This window comes from Moschus berezovskii, chromosome 1, assembly GCF_049115385.1.
Source record: "Moschus berezovskii isolate FMDL1 chromosome 1, NW_MosBer_1.0, whole genome shotgun sequence".
Lineage (NCBI taxonomy): Eukaryota > Metazoa > Chordata > Mammalia > Artiodactyla > Moschidae > Moschus > Moschus berezovskii.
In genome coordinates, this window is record NC_142460.1 from 86,895,434 (window position 1) to 86,916,878 (window position 21,445).

Genomic DNA, 21,445 nt, shown 5'->3' on the forward strand with positions numbered 1-21,445 from the left:
GTTCAAGCAGGTTTTAGAAAAGGCAGAGGCACCAGAGATCAAATTGCCAACATCCGCTGGATTATGGAGAAAGCAAGAGAGTTCCAGAAAAACATCTATTTCTGCTTCATTGACTATGCCAAGGCCTTTGACTGTGTGGATCACAATAAACTGTGGAAAATTCTGAAAGAGATGGGAATACCAGACCACCTGACCTGCCTCTTGAGAAACCTGTATGCAGGTCAGGAAGCAGCATTTGGAACTGGACATGGAACAACAGACTGGTTCCAAATAGGAAAGGGAGTACGTCAAGGTTGTATATTGTCACCCTGCTTATTTAATTTATATGCAGAGTACATCATGAGGAACCCTGGGCTGGAAGAAGCACAAGCTAGAATCAAGATTGCCGGGAGAAATATCAATAACCTCAGATACGCAGATGACACCACCCTTATGGCAGAAAGTGAAGAGGAACTCAAAGGCCTCTGGAATCAAGATTGCCGGGAGAAATATCAATAACCTCAGATATGCAGATGACACCACCCTTATGGCAGAAAGTGAAGAGGAACTAAAAAGCCTCTTGATTAAAGTGAAAGAGGAGAGTGAAAAGGTTGCCTTGAAGCTCAACATTCAGAAAACGAAGATCATGGCATCTGGTCCCATCACTTCTTGGGAAATAGATGGGGAAACAGTGTCAGACTTTATTTTTTTGGGCTCCAAAATCACTGCGGATGCTGATTGCAGCCATGAAATTAAAAGACACTTGCTCCTTGGAAGGAAAGTTATGACCAGCCTAGATAGCATATTAAAGAGCAGGGACATTACCTTGCCAACCAAGGTCCGTCTAGTCAAGGCTATGGTTTTTCCTGTGGTCATGTATGGATGTGAGAGTTGGACTGTGAGGAAGGCTGATCGCCGAAGAATTGATGCTTTTGAACTGTGGTGCTGGAGAAGACTCTTGAGAGTCCCTTGGACTGAAAGGAGATCCAACCAGTCCATTCTAGAGGAGATCAATCCTGGGTGTTCATTGGAAGGACTGATGCTGAGGCTGAAGCGCCAATACTTTGGCCACCTCATGCGACGAGTTGACTCACTGGAAAAGACTCTGATGCTGGGAGCGATTGGGGGTAGGAGGAGACGGGGAAGACAGAGAATGAGGTGGCTGGATGGCATCACCGACTTGATGGACATGAGTTTGAGTGAACTCCTGAAGTTGGTGATGGACAGGGAGGCCTGGCGTGCTGTGGTCATGGGGTCGCTAAGAGTCGGACATGACTGAGCGACTGAACTGAACTGAACTGAACTGAAAGCGCTATGAAGTTGTTCATTTCTTTCAGATTTATAACAGTAATTTTGCCAAACACCCCAACTGGTCATTATTTAGGTGTTTATTGGTTTCTTATGAGTTTATTATGAGGGCATGACTGTGTGGAACATCCTACAATCTATCTTGGTAGAAAAATTTTACTCAAAAAAAGACATAAAGATACTTAAAAGAATATGCCAACTGCTAACTAAGTTTCTCAGGGTATTTTCCCCCCAGGATTCCCAAAGATCTGTAGCGTTAAGAATAATGAATGAAACTTTGTTTAGCCTTTTTGTATTTCTCTTTCTGAAATAAAGTGGTCTTGATACAATATATCATTGCTCTAAATAATGTTGCTTTTTGTAATTAAACACTGTTCAGTTCAGTTGGTCATGAAAATAACCATTTAAGAAATATGTCAAGCTTTTTAGGTGTAATCTTTTGTGTACTCTAGAGGAATATCTTGTTCTCTGTTACATGCTTGGGCATTATAAGTCTTTTAAAAACAACGTTTTGAGTACTTTTGTGGTACTCCAAGAATACTGGTTATCAGCTACTTAATGGGTTGATTATTTTAGATTTAAAATGATTGCTTTGTCCGTATTCTAGCTAATTGTCTCTCTTTTTTTCTGACAGTACATTTAAAGTTGAAGTTTGCTGCTAAAGATGGCAGATCCAGATGTCCTCACTGAGGTTCCTGCAGCGTTGAAGCGGCTAGCCAAGTATGTGATCCGGGGATTTTATGGCATTGAGCATGCTTTGGCCTTGGACATCCTGATCCGAAACCCCTGTGTGAAAGAGGAGGACATGCTGGAGCTTCTCAAATTTGATCGGAAGCAACTTCGATCAGTCTTGAATAATTTAAAGGGAGACAAGTTCATCAAGTGCAGAATGAGGGTAGAGACTGCTGCAGATGGGAAAACCACTCGCCACAACTACTACTTTATCAATTATCGTACTCTTGTTAATGTGGTAAAATATAAATTGGACCACATGAGAAGGAGGATTGAAACTGATGAGAGAGATTCCACCAACCGGGCTTCCTTCAAATGTCCTGTCTGTAGTAGTACTTTTACAGACTTAGAAGCTAATCAGCTCTTTGATCCCATGACAGGTGAGATTTTTCCAGTTAGTGAATCTTTCAAGTAACTTTTTCTAATAAAGTGTATATCCTTTATCTTAAATTGATTTATATAGTTTTAAAACTGATTATATATATCATTGTGTGCTCAGTTGTGTCCAGTTCTTTGTGGCCCCATGGACTGTAGCCTGTCAGGCTCCTCTATCCATGGGATTTCCCAGGCAAGCATATTGGAGTGGGTTGCCATTCCCTACTTCAGAGAATCTTCCTGACCCAGAGATCAAACTCGCATCTTTTGCATCTCCTGCATTGACAGGTGAATTCTTTACTACTAGTGCCACCTGGGAAGCTCTATATATCATTATAAAAGTGAATATCTTGGTGTAAGTAAGCATATAGTCATTCTAAGTCTTAATGTCCTATTCATACTGCTTTTAGGAGCTATTGCAAAGCATTTCTCCTTTACAAGGGAATTTACTCATCCATGGACTATTCTTTCACCCATAGCCCTTCCACCTGTCCTTCCACTCCCATCCCTTATTTACACCTGCAGCCTAATCTAAAGGGTTTACTTTTCCTACCACTTTGAGGCTATTCTGACTTTACTGAGTTTACTTTTGACCTTTTCATTCAACAAATATTTGAGCACTTTCTTGTGCCAATCACTGCCAGAGAGTTACAATAAATGCTTATTATTAGTTCTTAAATGCTTGGTTAGTAGAAGTGCAAAGTGCTCTCAGGAGGACATAACTAGGGCAGCTAATATGGTTTTGGGAAGGCCTCTGAAAGAAGTTAAATAGCAGGGACCTAAAAGATATGTAACAGTTAACCAAGTGAAATAAGAGGGTGCCCCTTTCCCCTTAAGTTAACAGTATATATTTAGTTTCTTAGCCAGTCACTGATGGAAGAGAACTGTCAGCGAGAGTTACAGATTGCTTCATTTAATTAAATACTTAGTTTTAAGGATTTTTCTGATCAACACAGAATTTACAAAACATTTTTTCTGAAAATACAACGTCTAACATGAGAAACTCTAAGTTGCTGACTTGTATAGTTGTGTTGCTATTTGTAAATTGGAAAAGAGACTATAGTTTTACTAATTGCTCAGATCAATTTTGTATTAAAATCTATAGAAAGAATCACTGCTGTTATGTTAGATTATATCCTTGTTATGACCGAATTCAGAAATACAGGTGACTTTTTCATTCATAGATCTGACTTTAACTGTCTAAAAATATAATCTAAATTTTTTACATATGAAATGCTTTATTGTAAAAAAAATTACAGGTTTGTGTACATGTTTAGTTGTGTATATATTACATACTGTACATTGTAAAGAATTTTTAAAGATTTTTAATGGGAAATAATACCAATATCAATTAAGATTATTAGCAAAAAGCATGATGGCCTATGACTTTTTTCCTTATCTATTGTGAAGCAATCATTTTGGATGAAAAATCATTTAAAGAATTCACATTTGTGTTAAATATTTAATTTGTTTAAACCTACCTGTGTACTTTGAAAGGGCTTGACTAGGAGAAGTCTTAGTTATAAGAAAATCTTAACCATCCAGAGTATTGATGAGTGTACTATAGAGGAAGATTGTAGATTATATCTGGAGCTCTTTCAGAATAGACTAGAAAGTCTCATGATTTTTTTGCTGTTTACTGTAACAGATTTCTTAAAGGAGCTCTGGGTTTTGGTTTTGTGATTTTCTGCAGATGTTGGTGTTACAGTGCTCGTCTTCGTCACTCTTGACTGCAGTGGAAGGTGTTATCCAGTCCCTCAGAGAGGGTAATTTAAAGTAATATGCTTCTCTTACATCTACTCAACTTGATTCTTATTAATTTCATGAAAGTTTCTAAAAAGGAAGTTATCCCACTGCTTATCTATCAGTATTCAGGAGTGTGATTCATGATGCTCTTCAAATTTTACCTAGGGTTTGTGTCTGAAAGAAATTGGTTGTAATTAACAGGTGGCTTGTAGAAGAAGTGACCTAACCAAGTACAGTCAAGATTATTTGTGTGAGGGAGTTGAAATGGAGTAGGGAGCATGAGAACATTTTATAAAAGAGAGCTAAAACTGAAACAGTTGTTAGCGGCCAGTGTGAACAGAGGCCTCTTCTGGTCACTGTATTCTTAATACAGGGGTTATGGTCAACATGAAGCTGGAAAGAAGGGGTTCAGCAGAGCAAGAGTAAGTCCCTTTACATTGGTATCACTTATTGGGAGGGTGCCCCGAACAGCCAACACTGATAGTCAACTTAATCGGCAGTTTTGTCCCTTTAGTGAAGCCTGAAACACCATGATTGAAAATTCTTAATCATTGGGGATCCCCATTCTGAGAAAGTACTTGCCTTTTGATTATGATTTGGATTTTCATTTGGCCTTTTCCTTTATGGAAAGTATATGCTGATTGGTGATATTAGACTTCTCAACCTGCTTGTCAGTTCGGTTTTGTTTTGTTTTTCCACTATTAATACCTGGACATCCTCCTTTGTTCTTCTGTATGTTCCCTTTAGAAATCTTGGTCTTTTCCCATCTGTTTCCTTCCTGTTTGGGTCAGTATTCATTTTTCTCCCTCCCTTCTTTTGAAGAAGACAGGAAATAAATGTTTGGTATGTGTATCAGAGGAGAAGGAGGGAAGTTTTTCTGCTGTTAATATACTCTGTTTGAATTGGTACAGTTTTCATTCTAAGCTAGAGCTGTACAATGCTATTTTATTTCTTGGTTGCTGTTAGAGATTGATGGTATTTCTGACAGTAATGGACTTCTATTTCCCTTCCCATTTCAACAGTTCTTAGCTTTATTCATTGTGATTTATGTTAGTAAATAGATGGTACTCAGGAATTAGATGAAGCCCTCTAGGTTTTACTTCTTCCCGGATAAAACGTTCTTAACTGTATTTGGGCAGCTCTGCCACTGGACAGAGAGGAGTGATTCCTAGGTGAGTATCCAGAAATTCTGAGCTCAGGAAATTGGGTCCAGCAAAAATTGTTTTACCAATGTTAATTCACATATAAGCCAGTGATTTCTTACTTTAGTTTATAGCTTTTCCCTCCCCCATTTCTTTTTCCTAAAGAGTGTAGACTTTCTGTTTAGATTCTGCCTTTGGTGTTCTGGGGTTGAACTACAAATTTTTGATGCTTGATATGTATAGCTAAAGTGGAATAGTCTAGCTTTTGCCCAGTAGTCCCTGGTTTCAGAAATTAATCAGACAAAACCAGTTGTTTTATTTCCTGAAATATGGGAGTCTTCTGTAATGAAAACAAATGTAGCATGGCATTAAACCCCATCAATCAGCAAAATAGTGTCCTGTGGTTCATAAATGCATATTTTAGATTTAGCAAACCTCTGACCATGAGGATAGACTTAACATTTCTACTTTGCAGTCTCAACCACCATGATATTGTTAATGGTGCTTGTAAGTTAAATTCAGCAACATGTTTCCCAAAAGGGAGGGGGAGATTATATTTTCTTTTCAGATGTTAAAAGTTAGATGATATGGAAATATTTTCCATTTCTAATTTAAAAATAACATAGCCATAGTGCCAGAAAAAGAGTACCTCAAAACCACCAGCCTTTTGTGTATTATCTATGATTGCAGTCATAGCAAAGAATAGTTTGTGATCTCTTGGTTTCTTAATGTAGCAACTCTCCTGTTTCTCTCTAGTGTTCTAAATGTGTTTTTAGGTGTGATTTTTCTCCCGTATTTTCCTTTCCACCCCTTTGGGGCCCTTTATTGTTTCTGTTTGGCTGCTATAGGTATGACACTTTAAGTATTTTTGTGCATATAGCCTTTTATTCTTGTTTTTTAAGTTTTTCCTTAAGAGGAATTCTTAGCAATGGGAATACTATTATTCCCATTAAATATATATATATATATTAATGTTAAAAAAGTTGAAAAATAAGTTAAAAATATAGTTTTATAACTTATGTAAGGGCATGTAAGTGTGGTTTTATTGTGAGTTGGATAAAATTGCTAGGTGTTTGGGTTAGAAATAGTTAGGGAAGCCCTTATTACTGAATTCACCTAGAGATGGGGGAGTTCCATTTTAAATAAACCTTGAAATAAGTTAATTTTTTAAGAAGAATCTTATAAATGAGTGTTTAATTCAGTCTTATAAATAGGAGCTTAGAGATTATCTAGTTCAACTCATCAAATGTGTGTGTGTGGTTACATATACACATGTCTGTGTTGTATTCTAGAGGATATTTCGAAGTAATAAATGTAGGGCTATTTCTGGAATGTTTTAGATTTCTGGAATGTTTTAGATTGAGTGTAGGGGAGATACAACAGCTTTCATGGGGATTCACTGTGTGGTTCCTTGAAAAAGACTTAAGATTAGTGTAAAGATTTAGGATTAGTGTATAAGAAGTCTTTAATAACTAAAGTGTTTAATGAATAACTCTTAAAAATAGCCAACAGTGGAAACAGACCTCTTGCAGTGGTTAGTTTTGAGTCATTCAGAATATTCAAGTAAACTCCTTTTCTTCTTCGGATATTAATTTCTAAGTTTGGGGTTAAATCATGAGTCCCTCCTACCTTTGTGACTGTAGGTATGCTTTTTGATTTAGACAGATTGGTTTCCTGTTTCCTACATCATTGAACTTCCTCTTCAGTTCCTTTAACATTTTAAAACTGTCAGAGTCCTGTAGTGAGCCCGTTCAAGACTTGTTCGCTTGTGTCGTGCTTGGTTCATGTCTGACTCTCTGCGTCTCCTTGGATTGTAGGCCATCAGGTTACTTTGTCCATTGTATTTTCCAGGCAAGAATACTGGAGTGTGTTGCCGTTTCCTTCTCCAGGGGATCTTCCCAACCCAGGGATCAAACCCTAGTCTCCTGCATTGACAGGCAGATTCTTTACCACTGAGCCACCTGGGAAGCCCCAAGACTTGTTGCCTTCATGTTTACAAACTTCATAGAGCAGGCTGCTCTTTCCTCTCTTCATCTCTTTCTGCTTAAGACAAGATGTCTGATAAGCAGTATGTTCAATTCCTGAAATGCTAAAAACACAAACAAACATAAAGAGGACTCTTTCTAGGTTTGCTTTGCTCAGTTGCTGATTTGGAATCTTTGCTCAGGATGGGTTCACTAGAAAATTATCCTGGGAAGCTCAGAGGTGTGAACTGGGTGAGATGGGTGATGGGGCCAAAGGAAGGTGATTATTAGAGTAAGTAAGGAATAAGCGTCTTACTTCTATCCTTAACTTTCCACCAAAACCTGTAGGGCTGATTTTTTTTTTTTTTAATTTTTTAAGGATTTGAAAACTTAAAAAAAAATTATCTGTGATTTATCTTTTTTGTATTTTGATGCTTTTTTGTGTTTTATATAGAAGGAAACTCATTTGTGAAGAGTTGCATTTTAGTTTTGATGCTGGCGTACAATATTCTACTGATTATTGTCTTTCAAATAGTCATATCAAAACTAGATACTTTTTTGCCTGCTCACTGTATGTCGAGATAAATTCTATTTAGGCCTAATTCAGAGAATATATTATAAACTTTCTTTAGTATTCACTCAAGTACTACACTTCAGTTTATTGTTTTCTTTCCCAGGCATAGTATATTTTTCTCCCTTTATAATGAGTTTGAGAATCTAGGAATGATGCATGATTAGACCAAATCTAGATGTGTTGATTTAAGGAAAAACAGATGCCAATTTCATTGATTGAATTGAAGTTTTGGGGGTGGAATTGTATTGTATACATCATTGATATATTTGAGATCTTCTGAATTTTAAAACACATTAAATCTGCTTTAGGTTTTTTTTCCTTTTTCATGCAAATGAATCAATATTTTATGGTGTAACTTATATGTTCTGCAGTAGATTGCTGAAGTCTGGTTTTTCAAATTCAATTTTATTATAGGTGAAATAATTGTATAAAATATATATGCTTCTCTCATGTCTGTTACTATTTTATGATAGCAATTCCTTTTTTCATGCACATACCCTTGTCCAGTTAAACTGAAGAAATTTGCTTTATGAAAGAAGTTTGGAAATTAGAATAAAGGGTAACTTTTTGAGATTTCAGTATTTGGTGTAACATTTTAATAGATACACCTATTAACATTTTGAGTTATAAAGGTTTTAGCAAAGGACTTGATAGTGGCTTTCAAAGAATATCCCAAGGATGATTGTGTAACTTTTGCATATTAGGAGGGAGTTAGTTGAGTGTTTTTGGAGATTCAAAATAACATTTGTTTTCTTTCTTCTAAAAATAATTAATATATGAATGTAAACTTGTTAAAGACTCAGAATATATAGACTAAAATGGCAAACCTAGTTTTTCTTCCTCTCCCACTCAACCCAGTCCCTGCTCTTTCCACCTTTCCCTATGTTGACAATTGGTAAGTTTTATGATTATATAAAGTTTTATTTTATATATCCAAGTCCACCCCACCCTCCCTCCTCCAAAAGCTAAATCTGAGAAAGCAAGAGAATTCTTTTTTTTTTGACAGGAGAATAGGATTTATTTGTGGGCGTGAATAAGGAAGGGAAAGCGCCAAGGCTCTTTTGAGTGCAAGGCCCACCATTTTTCCAGGGAACCACGATTAGGTTTGTATTTAACCCCGTAGCCATCTGGAATGAGCCACTTTTCTGCCACCATGCTTTCAAATTCATCTGCATTAAACTTAGTAAATCTCTAGTCTTTGGAGATGTGGATCTTCTGGCAGCCAGGGAACTTGAACTTGGCCCTAAATAGGGCTTCAATCACATGCCCCTTCTTCTGCAGCTTGGTGCGGATAGACAGTATGACTTGGTCAGTGTGGAGCATAGCTACTGTGCCCTGGGGATTTCCAAAGGCAGTACATACTTGTCTGAGACAGCATGCTAGACATGAATGTCCACTGGAAAAGGCTGTCTCTAGGGTCCCTTAGGGCAACCCGTATATGCAGCACACTGTATACACTACCAGGGAGGGTGCTGTTTGCAGCCATTGCACATCAGAGGGGAAAGTGGTATTTAATGAAATAGTTTGTTATTGTAACAGCTGTGGTTATTAATGCTTGACCAACTTACGTTCATATTGTAAGGGTATTTCAGAGCACTTATTATTAATGCATTGAGTCTTTTTTTGCATTATCAGTGTGTTCAGTGGCTCTGTCATTTTCAGAGGTTGTTTTTGTTTCATTTTGTTTTTTAAGCAGTGCCTGTGAGACAGCAAAGTGACCATGTATTTGGGTTCCAGAGCCATACTGGCTTCCAGTCTTGGACTATATTAATAACTATTCCTTGGGAAAATCCTATAATCATTGTAGGTCTTTTTTTAAGGATACGTAAAATGATAAGGTCAGTCTATTCTGTACCATATATGATTTCTCTCAACTCTTAATTTCAAAGCACCCTTTTATTTGGAGAATAGTTGACATTTTAAAAGTATAGAGAAGCTTGGGGATGTTTTATCACTGCTTTTAGAAGGTAATGTTAGTCACTTTTGCTTAATTTGAAAGCCTTGGTTAGGAACTGAAATTCCTATTGTAGCGTTCATATAAAAAATATGCTCTGTTTAATTAGGCTGTCTTCAGAAACACATTGTGGCATAATGGAAAGTAATATTTAGAACTTTTGGCAACCTTATTTTCCCAAGCTCCTCAGTTTATTTCCTTTCTTCATATATACATAATCCATAAAATAGTCATTGGGAGAGGAACTGATGTCCAAATTTGATTTCTAAAATATATGATTTATAGTGGTTGGATTTTTAAAGAATGATAAAATTAATCCCATATGTTAGTACTGTATCTTGAAGTTTTATAAGTTGACTGTTTATTTCACTGAAATTCTACTGATTTTTAGTCCAGTTACTTGGTTTTAACATGAAGTGAATTGTCTTCTGTTTTGTTTTTCCTGGAAACTTTTTGAGTGAGGGTAAGTGAAAAATTTTTATTCAAATTTTTTTTCATAAAATTGTCGAGAAACATTAAGCCATTATCTCTTGGTTAGATTTTGCACTACTGTTTTAACTGGTCTCCTTGCTCTCACTCTTGCTTGCTTGTAAGCTGTCACAGCAGCCACTGACCATTTTTAAAAACCCACCAGTGAAGTGTATGGTATGTGGGTTACATCTGAATAAAGCTGTAGAAAATAGAAACAAAATCATGTTAGGTTATGTCATTCTTTTATTCAGAACCCTTAAAAGGTTTCTCTCCTTAAAAAGGCAGAGTTCTTAATAGAACTTAGAAGATGGTTTATCTGTTCTCTTTTTCCCTTCTCCTCCATCCCCTTCCCTAAGTTTCCTGTATAATAAGTGATAACCCCTTTCTGCTGCTGCTGCTGCTAAGTTGTTTCAGTCGTGTCTGACTCTCTGTGACCCCATAGACGGCAGCCCACCAGGCTCCCCCATCCCTGGTATTCTCCAGGCAAGAACACTGGAGTGGGTTGCCATTTCCTTCTCCAATGCGTGAAAGTGAAGTCACTCAGTCGTGTCCAACTCTTAGTGACCCCATGGACTGCAGCCCACCAGGCCCCTCCACCCTTGGGATTTTCCAGGCAAGAGTATTAGAGTGGGTTAACCCCTTTTTACCACCCTCCTTTTTATTTATCCTTTTTTCCTGTTTTGCTTTTTTTTATTATACTTCTCAACACCTGATATTATTTTTTTGTCTTGACTATGGCTTGTGCTTAGTTGCTCAGTCATGTCTGACTCTTTGTGACACCATGGGGAGTGGTGGGGGTTTAGTCACTGACTCCTAACGAACTCTTGCTACCCTATGGACTGTAGCCCACTAGACTCCTCTGTCCATATGGATTCTCCAGGCAAGAATACTGGAGTGGGTTGCCATGCCCTTCTCTTGAGGATCTTCCCAATCCAGGGATTGAATCCAGGTCTCCTGCATTGCAGGCGAATTCTTTACTGTCTGAGTCACCATGGAAGTCCATGAATATTAGAGTGGGTTGACTCTGGCTTAGTGGTAAAGAATCCATCTGTCAATGCAGGAGGTATGGATTCAAGCCCTGGGTCAGGAAGATCCCCTGGAGGAGGAAATGGCAACCCACTCCAGTATTCTTGCCTGGGAAATCCCATGGACAGAGGAGCCTTGTGGGCTACAGTCCATGGGGTCACAAGAGTTGGTTAGGACTTAGTGACTAAACTACCATCACTCGCCGGTAGAATATGAGCTCCAGAAAAGCAGCTCAGAAGACGACTGGCGAGATTTAGGGAGGCAGAATGTGGCAAATCCTTGGGACATTAGTTTCACTATGTTGGAGTGAGGGCTCTGTAGCAGCAAACATTTGATCCTGCCTCTTTCTTTGGTCAACCTTGAGAACTTGGGCTGCAGCATGACTTCTGCTTCAGCACTGCAGCACCTGTAGCATATCAGAACATTTGGGCTTATTTTATTTTGATTGATGGATTGATTTTGGGGTGGGGGGGTAGGAAAATGGCTGAGTAATACTTTGGCCACCTCGTGAAGAGTTGACTCACTGGAAAAGACTCTGATGCTGGGAGGGATTGGGGGCAGGAGGAGAAGGGGATGACAGAGAATGAGATGGCTGGATGGCATCACCAACTCGATGGACATGAGTTTGAGTGAACTCTGGGAGTTGGTGATGGACAGGGAGGCCTGGCGTGCTATGATTCATGGGGTCGCAAAGAGTCGGACATGACTGAGCGACTGAACTGAACTGAATAGTCCAGTTGCAGTTAATATGTTTGGCAGATCTTTGACAGTGAACTCTAGGCATTAGCCAATGACTTACTCATTGTGTGTTTGTGTGAAGAAGGGAAAAACACAATCCAAATAATGTCTAATTATTTGGGGATTTGACTCATAACATCCTCATCCCTTTTCCTCAATTGTGATAAATTTCCAAAACATTTTCTTCTTGTTAAAATAAGGAGGATAAACAATTTTTTTCACTTTGGTTTTACTTATACTTATTCATTGTTCCCTTGACTAAATAATTGCATAATTAAAATGAGTCAGGTGTGTGTTAATGAGTAAACAGTTAAGTTGAAGACCTTGGCAAGCATAATAGATGTCATCTAAAATTTCTTTTTCTGTGTTTAGCAAAGGAAAGTATTAAGTTTGAATTTTGTTGAACATGACTTTTTTTTTTCCTTTTGTTTCCAGTCCTTTTCCTCCCCTCCTCCCATGCCCCAGATTCATTTTGGTTGTTACATTTATTAATTTTGGGAGAAAGTTAAAATTGTATAAAACTCTTTCACTCTCCCTCTTCTTTTTCTCTCATCCCAACAAGTAGGTCGCCATTTATTTTCTCATTTTGGAGTAAAACTTACCTTCACCAGAAAAGTCCTGAGTCGTAGAATTGGGACTTTCACATACTACTGAATGGACAGCCCTAAATTATAGTTTTGAAATATCTGTCTTTAAAAAATCTTTTTCTCCCTATTTTCAATACCTGTTAATTATCTACATCTGGATATATTTTAATCATGCTGCCAATCCCAATACATTATAACTCAGCAGAGTAAATGCCAGGCATGTGATACACATTTAATCTTTGTTAAATACATTTTTTTGTTACAAATCTTCTCCCCTGCTCCATATTTTTTAAAATTGGAGCCTTTCCTATAGGAAAGTTTTCCTATGGGAAAAGTTTGCTAAATTGTGGCTGGCAGGGATGATAGATTAGGAAAGGGATGTGTAATTCAGGGTGGTGCAGTGGATTTAGTCTTTTGAGTCAGAAAGATTTGTATTTGAATCTAGGCTTTGTGATTTTCGTTTTTAAGCTCTGACCTGATAAAGGTTAACTCTGAGTCTTTATTCCCGCATATGTTAGATTTGAATAATACTGTTGCACAGATTGGCTGTGATGAATACATGGGATTATTTGTAAAGTAGCTTTCTTAGATTTGTGTGTGTGTGTGTGTGTAGTTTATGGGTGTGTATGATCAAACACAAGTGTTTTTGAACTCATCTTTCCTCCTTATCTCATCATGTGTCAAACTTGGCCTAAAGAATCTTTGTAGCCTTCATTTTGTCTCTGCTGGCACATTCTTTGATCTAGATTGCATGTTCTCCCTTATGTGCCTTTTTGGTCCTGTTTGAGATGAGTGAAAGATGGTAAAGAAATTGAGGCAGCCAGGAGTAGTTAGAAAATACCCTAAGATAGGGGCTTCCCAGGTGGTGCTAGTGGTAAGGAACCTGCCTCCCAGTGAAGGAGATGTAAAAGATGCTTGTTTGATCCCTGGATTGGAAAGATCCCCTGGGGAGGGCATGGCAAGCCACTCCAGTATTCTTTCCTGGAGAATCCCATGGACAGAGAAGCCTGGTGGGCTACAGTCCGTGGGGTTGCAGAGTCGGACACAACCGAAGCGTCTTAGCATGCACGCACCCTAAGATAGCATATAAACTAAAACCTTTCTAGCCAAGGTCTCTGTTTAGCTTTTGTTACGAAATATAAAGCTTCCCTGGTGGCTCAGACAGTAAAGTATCTGCCTGCAATGTGGGAGAACCGGGTTTGATCCCTGGATTGGGAAGATCGTGGAGAAGGAAATGGCAACACACTCCAGTACCCTTGCCTGGAAAATCCCGTGGATGGAGTAGCCTGGTAGAATACAGTCCATGAGGTCTTAAAGAGTCGGACATGATTGAGCAATTTCACTTTTCACTTTTACTTTGACTTTACGAAATATAAAAGCTAGCTTTCAATTCTTGTTGACCTTGAAAATTAGCACCATACCATTTTCTCCTTGAAACACCATCCTATCCCTCTGATTGTACCAAATTCTATCCCTCAAGGTTTTCTCTTTCCTTGTGTTTATACCTTGACTGTTTGTGCTTCTCACTGTCCTTAATCTCTGGATACTTTGATTTACTTTATGACTTCACTTACCATCTATATGTTGTTGATTGTCACATCAAAATTTCTAATCTTAAATTGCACTGTTGAGCTCTCATAAGTTATAATGCTGCTGCTGCTAAGTCGCTTCAGTCGTGTCCGACTCTGTGTGACCCCATAGATGGAAGCCCACCAGGCTCCCCCGTCCCTGGGATTCTCCATACAAGAACACTGGAGTGGGTTGCCATGTCCTTCTCCAGTGCATGAAAGTGAAAAGTGAAAGTGAAGTGTCTCAGTCGTGTCTGACTCTTAGCGACCCCATGGACTGCAGCCTACCAGGCTCCTCTATCCATGGAATTTTCCAGGCAAGAGTACTGGAGTGGGGTGCCATTGCCTTCTCTGAGAAGTTATAATAAGTTGACTTCTAATAAATCCATTTTGAAGGCCAATGGATTCAGATTCTAAAGCATCTTGATATCTTTCTTCCACAAAGAAAAACAAACTTGTTCTTCCTCTTTGTTTTGGTAAGTAATATCCTTGTTCAGTTAAGCCAGATCTTTGTGTTGATGTCCATTAGTCAAAGACCATCAGATATATACTCACAGTAAACAAAATCAGGTTTGTTGATGCTTTCTGCAGCAAGAAAGCCACACACCATAGGGAGCCATGTGGTGACTCAGCATGACTTTGCTAAACAAACTTGGAGAATATGGGCTTTTGTTAGATAATTTTAGGGAGGATTCAGGTAATTGGAGAAGATGTGCTGTGGATTAGGTACTGTCAAGAAGTGAGGCTAAGGGACTTCCCTGGTGGTTCAGGGGTTGCGACTTTGCCTTCCAATGCTGGGGGTGCGGGTTCAAGTCCTGGCTGGGGATCTGGGATCCCACATGCCTTGTGGCTAAAAAACCAAGGCATAAAATAGAAGCAATATTTAACAAATTCAATAAAGACTTTAAAAAAAGATAAGCGAGACTAATTCTTTGATTGGATGTCTTAATAAATCTTATCCCAGAAGTGAGATGACCAGGCTGAGGCTAAAACTGTAATTGGTAAGCAGCAGTCACTGTGTTAGCTAGAATTTTTTTTTTTTTGGTGGTTGTGCAGACCTTGCTTTTATCTGTATTCACACAGTCTCAAATTGACTTGGTTTTGCCTCACTTCCATCGTCGTCTCAGAGAACCTTTTATCTGATGTTGGTGATCTGTGGATTCCATTTGTCAGAAAAGCGTCACAGCCTAACATATGAGTTCTGGGCTACTTCTTAGCTCTGAGAGGCTGTTTTCTCTTTTTTACTTATTTGGAATAGATGTAGAAGATGAGATAGCATATGGATAGCAGGAAGATAGATTGAGAGTATTTAGACAGGGTTTATGAGCAAAGAATTTACATGTGATTGGATATTTTATGTGTGAGAGGCAGTAGAGAAACTTATTCTGTTTGAAATATATCAGTAGAGCCTAGTGTTAATGTTGAAGCAGAGATGTCTAGATTGTTTATTCTTCACTAGGGGAAGTGGGGTTGAGGATGGGGTTATATATCAATCATATATTAGGCTTTTTAAAACAAAATGTTTTACACATTTACTGTGTGCCAGACACTAAGGGCTTGTGTGATCTCTCTTAATCTCTTGGGTTGATTGAGTTAGAAAGGAAAGATGGCTATCCCTGGCATTTGAGAGTCAGAACCAAACTGTAGGTCTGAGTTGGGCCAGTGATATTAAGTAATGTTTAAGAGCATGAGTTTCATCATAATAGGTTGGATTTGAATCCTGCCATCACCTCCCAATTAGTAGTGATAAGATTGTTCGCAAGTTTCCTAACCCCTTAGAATCTCTGTGTTGTACAGATTTAAATGAGCACTAATAATAATACCATCTTCAGATAATTGGCTGTACTTGGCACTTAGTAAACATTGGGTATACAATAGCTGTTGTTACTGCATTTCTTTTGTTGGCTGTGTGCCTTTGGACAAATCATAAAACTCACATCCTCAGTTCTGACATCATTTTACAGGGTTGGTATAGGGATCAAAAAGTGTACATGGGAGTACTTTAGAAAGAAAGCACTTATATACAATAAAATAGGTGTTAATGTATATTGCCTATCAATGTTTGAATTTACTTGACAAGTAAAGGACTGTGGCTGGGTTATGATGTTTCTGGATCACATTATATAGGATCTTGAATGTTAGGATGAGAAATTTCAATTTGATGCTGTGGACTTTAGAGGTTCAGCTATCAGACAGACTTCAGAGCAGGAGGATGAGATAAAGGAAACAGTGGCCTAAGAACTTGGAATTGGAAAGACAGAGCCTAAAGGTTCAAAGACCAGATCTAGGAAGCTAAATTTCAGGCTAAGTAGATAATGGTGTCCCAGATTAGTGAAATGATAGTAGAAGTGAAAAATCTGAGGTATTTCTAAAAAATTACAATTTAATTACAAGTTGAAGTTATAATTAAGCTGAAGTTGAAGCTATAGAAATAAAAACAACACAGGCTTCTTGAACTTTAATTTTGAAAATGGATTGGTCTCATCTATTCCAGTTGAGCTATTTCAAATCCTAAAAGATGATGCTGTGAAAGTGCTGCACTCAATATGCCAGCAAATTTGGAAAACTCAGCAGTGGCCACAGGACTGGAAAAGGTCAGTTTTCATTCCAATCCCAAAGAAAGGCAATGCCAAAGAACGCTCAAACTACAGCACAATTGCACTCATCTCACACACTAGTAAAGTGATGCTCAAAATTCTCCAAGCCAGGCTTCAGCAATACGTGAACAATGAACTTCCAGATGTTCAAGCTGGTTTTAGAAAAGACAGAGGAACCAGAGATCAAATTACCAACATCCTTTGGATCATCGAAAAAGCAAGAGAGTTCCAGAAAAAGATTTATTTCTGCTTTATTGACTATGCCAAAGCCTTTGACTTTGTGGATCACAACAAACTGGGGAAATTCTGAAAGAGATGGGAATACCAGACCACCTGACCTGCCTCTTGAGAAATCTGTATGCAGGTCAGGAAACAACAGTTAGAACTGGATATGGAACAACAGACTGGTTCCAAATAGGAAAAGGAGTACATCAAAGCTGTATATTGTCACCCTGCTTATTTAACTTACATGCAGAGTACATCATGAGAAAAGCTGCACTGGGTGAAACACAAGCTGGAATCAAGATTGCCGGGAGAAATATCAATAATCTCAGATATGCAGATGACACCACCCTTACGGCAGAAAGTGAAGAAGAACTAAAGGGCCTCTTGATGAAAATGAAAGAAGAGAGTGAAAAAGTTGGCTTAAAGCTCAACATTCAGAAAACAAAGATCATGGCATTTGGTCCCATCACTTCATGGCAAATAGATGGGGAAACAATGGAAACACTGGCAGACTTTATTTTTTTGGGCTCCAAAATCACTGTAGATGGTGACTGCAGCCATGAAATTAAAAGATACTTACTCCTTAGAAGGAAAGTTATGACCAACCTAGACAGCTTATTAAAAAGCAGAGACATTACTTTGCCAACAAAGGTCTGTCTAGTCAAGGCTATGGTTTTTCCAGTGGTCATGTATGGAAGTGAGAGTTGGACTGTGAAGAAAGCTGAGTGTACAAGAATTGATGCTTTTGAGCTGTGGTGTTGGAGAAGACTCTTGAGAGTCCCTTGGACTGCAAGGAGATCTAACCTGTCCATCGTAAGGGAGATCAGTCCTGGGTGTTCATTGGAAAGACTGATGTTGAAGTTGAAGCTCCAGTACTTTGGCCACCTGATGGGAAGAGCTGACTCATTTGAAAAGACCCTGATGTTGGGAAAGATTGAGGGCAGGAGGAGAAGGGGACAACAGAGGATGAGATGGTTGGATGGCACCACTGACTCTGGGACTTGGTGATGGATAGGGAGGCCTGGCCTGCTGCAGTCCATGGGGTCGCAAAGAGTCAGACACGACTGAGCGACTGAACTGAACTGATTTAGATGTAAGTAGTAAGTTTGATGGAGAAGGCAATGGCAACCCACTCCAGTACTCTTGCCTGGAGAATCCCATGGTCAGAGGAGCCTGGTAGGCTACAGTCCATGGGGTTGCTAAGAGTCAGACACAACTGAGCGACTTCACTTTCACTTTTCACTTTCATACATTGGAGAAGGAAATGGCAACCCACTCCAGTGTTCTTGCCTGGAGAATCCCAGGGACGGGGGAGCCTGGTGGGCTGCCGTCTATGGGGTTGCACAGAGTTGGACACGACTGACACAACTTAGCATCAGCAGCAGTAAGTTTGAAGAAATAGCCTTATGGCAATGTACAGAATTACTGGAGACTATCGGTTTTAGTTATTTATTTGGCTTTCCCCATAATGTAGACTCAAGTGTATACAGTGCAAAAAGGAAAGTGTTGATTTCAGGGTACAGGTCTCAGTGGTAAGCTGTAAAGAATTTGATTTTAAGTTAAAATAAGTATAAATGTGTTAGAAATGTTATGATTAAAATCTGTTTGCTGTAGTTAGGGGTGAAATTACTTGAAATGCTTCAAAAAAATGATAGATGAATAGATATATGGTAAATCAACAATAGAAAAATGTTAATTTTAAAATCTCAGTGGTGGGCACAGAGATGTTCACTGTAAAATTCTTTAATCTTTTGAATATTTTTGAAAGTCAATAATGTTGGAGGAAGAGTGGAGATATATACTGTGTGCTAAAGGCTAGTCTTAAGAATTTGTGTGCCCGGTCTTAAGACTTTTGTTTTCTCTGTAGGAACTTTCCGCTGTACATTTTGCCAGACAGAGGTAGAAGAAGATGAATCAGCAATGCCCAAAAAAGATGCACGCACACTTTTGGCAAGGTTTAATGAACAAATTGAGCCCATTTATGCCTTGCTTCGAGAGACAGAGGATGTAAACTTGGCCTATGAAATACTTGAACCAGAACCTACAGAAATTCCAGCCCTGAAACAGAGGTGAGTATAGGCTCTGTACTCTTACCAAGAATACGTTTAAGCTCACCATTTTTTTAACCGCCTGTACTTTGGAGAACAGGATTAGGTAAGTAATTTACTAGGAGACTAAAAACTATAAGATTATGTGGATTCTAAGCTCTGTCACACTTGTTGTATTAACTTGTGCCTTTGATGAATTTTGTTTGTACTGAATGCAGAACACTGTGGGCCTTAGGCAAAAATCTTTAAATAGGTTTGATTTTAAGTACTCAATCAGCTTGGGCCTGCTGCAACTCTGCTAATTGTTGGTTAGTCCCAAATTGGTTCTGCCTCTTGGGAATATCTGAATTTTTTTTTTTTTTTTCCTCATCAAGTTCTGAAGCCCAAAGTTCTTTAAGAAATATAGCAATCACTTTTTAAATTTGTATTTGAAGCATTCTAACCACACATTTCTTGCCTTCCTTAGCTTTCAGTGCAACCTTCTTGAGAGTGAAGTATAAGTGGATGTTATGTATGGGTTAATACTTCTTTCCATGGCTCTCTGTTTTTATCAGTGTATCCTAAAGTTTGAATTGTAGACGCAGCCTTCATTTTGTCATGCCATAAAAAGCAGTTTATCTAAAAAAAAAAAAAAAGCAGTTTATCTTCTTCTTTGAAAAGCATAAACAAGAATTGAGATCAGGAGTGCTCTCCTATTCTACCCTTTTTCTTTCTTTCCAGTTTCAAACTGGTGGCTTATAGTTTATACCCATGTACTCCCTTCCATAGAACCCAATAGTCCAAATTGTAACTGTATAGATTTTGGGAGCACTCTTAATATTTTATGTTCTCTGGTATAGATGTTGCTTAAAAGCCCATTCTGGGCAGTTATGAGCAAATTGAATTTCATTTCGGTGGTTAAAAACAATCTAATTACTAGAAGGTTTTGTATCTATACAAATCAATGTGAATTTTCTTTCCTACCATATGTGTCAGTTAGAATGCCTCTATCCATAATAATAGAACACCAATCGAAGTAGCTTGAACAGTAAGAAAAGCATTCTAGCATGCCCCAAAATCCTTAGGTAGCACAGCTCAGAATTAATTTCACAGCTCAATTACATCTAGATTTGTTCCATATTTACTCTGCTGAACTCAGCCTGTTTGTTGTCCTCTTGGGACCACCAGGGGAGCTAGCTAAGATGGCCATGTCTTTCTAGGTATCACATATAGATGAAAATGTTCAAGTGCAGAAAATGGACCATCCCTTCCTTGTGTCCTGTTTTAAGATGGAAGAAAGCTTTCTCAGAGGGCCACCTTCATCTTGCTGTGTCCACTGATGTTTCACTGGCCAGAATTGCTTATTTGCTTATTTCTAAACCACCGTCTCACAAAGAAAATGAAGTCACATGATTGGTGCTTAGACTGGTTAAGGTTTACCTCCTAGGACTAAGTAAGGTCCCAGAGTCCTCTGAAGCAAATAGCTGTCTGTACTTGAATAAAATCGATAAACAAAGAAGAAGAGGAGCCATAATTGATAGGCAGCCAGTATCATCCACATTACAGATAGCCTTAAGTTTTTCTTACTGGTTGTTGGTCTCTTATCAAGAATTTATTTGTTATATCTTTTTCTGTGCATTTAAATAATACTGCAACCCTATCAGAATAGCCTGTGAGGGAATTTTGTTTTACAAAAATACGTACATTTTAAGCTTATGGGTTATTTCATATTGAAGTGTGTTTTAGACATTTTCTCTGATTGCTTTCTGTATAGTGTATAATATTAATACTATTTGTGAATTATACTTGTGTTTCCTCCTCTAAATATAGTTATCTTCTTGTTTATTAAGATCCTTCCCCACTGTAGTAATATTCATTCACCACCACCATTGGCATTCTACTTCTGTTGTTCCACACTTACCACAGTCCACCTCCCATTCTGGGATCTTTACTTAGGTATCCCTCAGTCCATGCTGGAGATAAGTCTGAGCAACGTGAGAGGCCCAACAGCAGCTCAGTATATCAGATCACCTGCTTCTCATTAGGAGTGATGGAAATACTAATCAAAAAAGAGGCTATGCAACACCTTGGTCAATAAGAAGAAAGGGGGAAATGAAGGCAGGCAGGAAAGATAGAATGGAGTACTTGGACTTCCAGCCAGAACAAAATACAATTGCTTCTACATAGTTAGGAACAAGACTGTTAAGTAGGTTAGAAGGTGTTACTCTGGCTAAGGTGGCCTCACCAGCATTTGACAAGCTCCACTGCTTGTATCCAACATCCTGGAAGTGGTATTTATTTAGGTTTTCTGTACTATAGGCTTTATTTCAGAGCACAGCAGTTTTGTAGTAGCCACCCTGCCCCAGCACAAGAAAAGGAAAACATCAACAGAGTGGTGTGGGAGTACACAGACAATAGTAGTGCATTATTTT

The 21,445-nt window shown here is 38.5% G+C and overlaps 1 protein-coding gene and 1 non-coding gene across 6 annotated transcripts in view; one reads left to right on the forward strand and one right to left on the reverse strand.

Annotated features, from left to right (window-relative positions):
- The window catches only part of GTF2E1 (general transcription factor IIE subunit 1), a 43,723-nt gene that overhangs the window by 4,594 nt on the left and 17,684 nt on the right, over positions 1-21,445 (forward strand). For all 5 annotated transcript variants that reach the window (XM_055435956.2, XM_088837375.1, XM_088837380.1 and 2 more), the window contains exons 2-3: positions 1,922-2,399; positions 18,854-19,055. In XM_055435956.2, the coding sequence (XP_055291931.2) occupies positions 1,952-2,399; positions 18,854-19,055 (650 nt within the window). In that variant the 5' untranslated portion in view covers positions 1,922-1,951. The remainder of the gene's footprint in view (positions 1-1,921; positions 2,400-18,853; positions 19,056-21,445) is intronic.
- On the reverse strand, positions 9,225-9,356 carry LOC129553699 (small nucleolar RNA SNORA70). Its single transcript, XR_016038484.1, has one exon. It is a non-coding gene; the product is annotated as a small nucleolar RNA SNORA70 (small nucleolar RNA).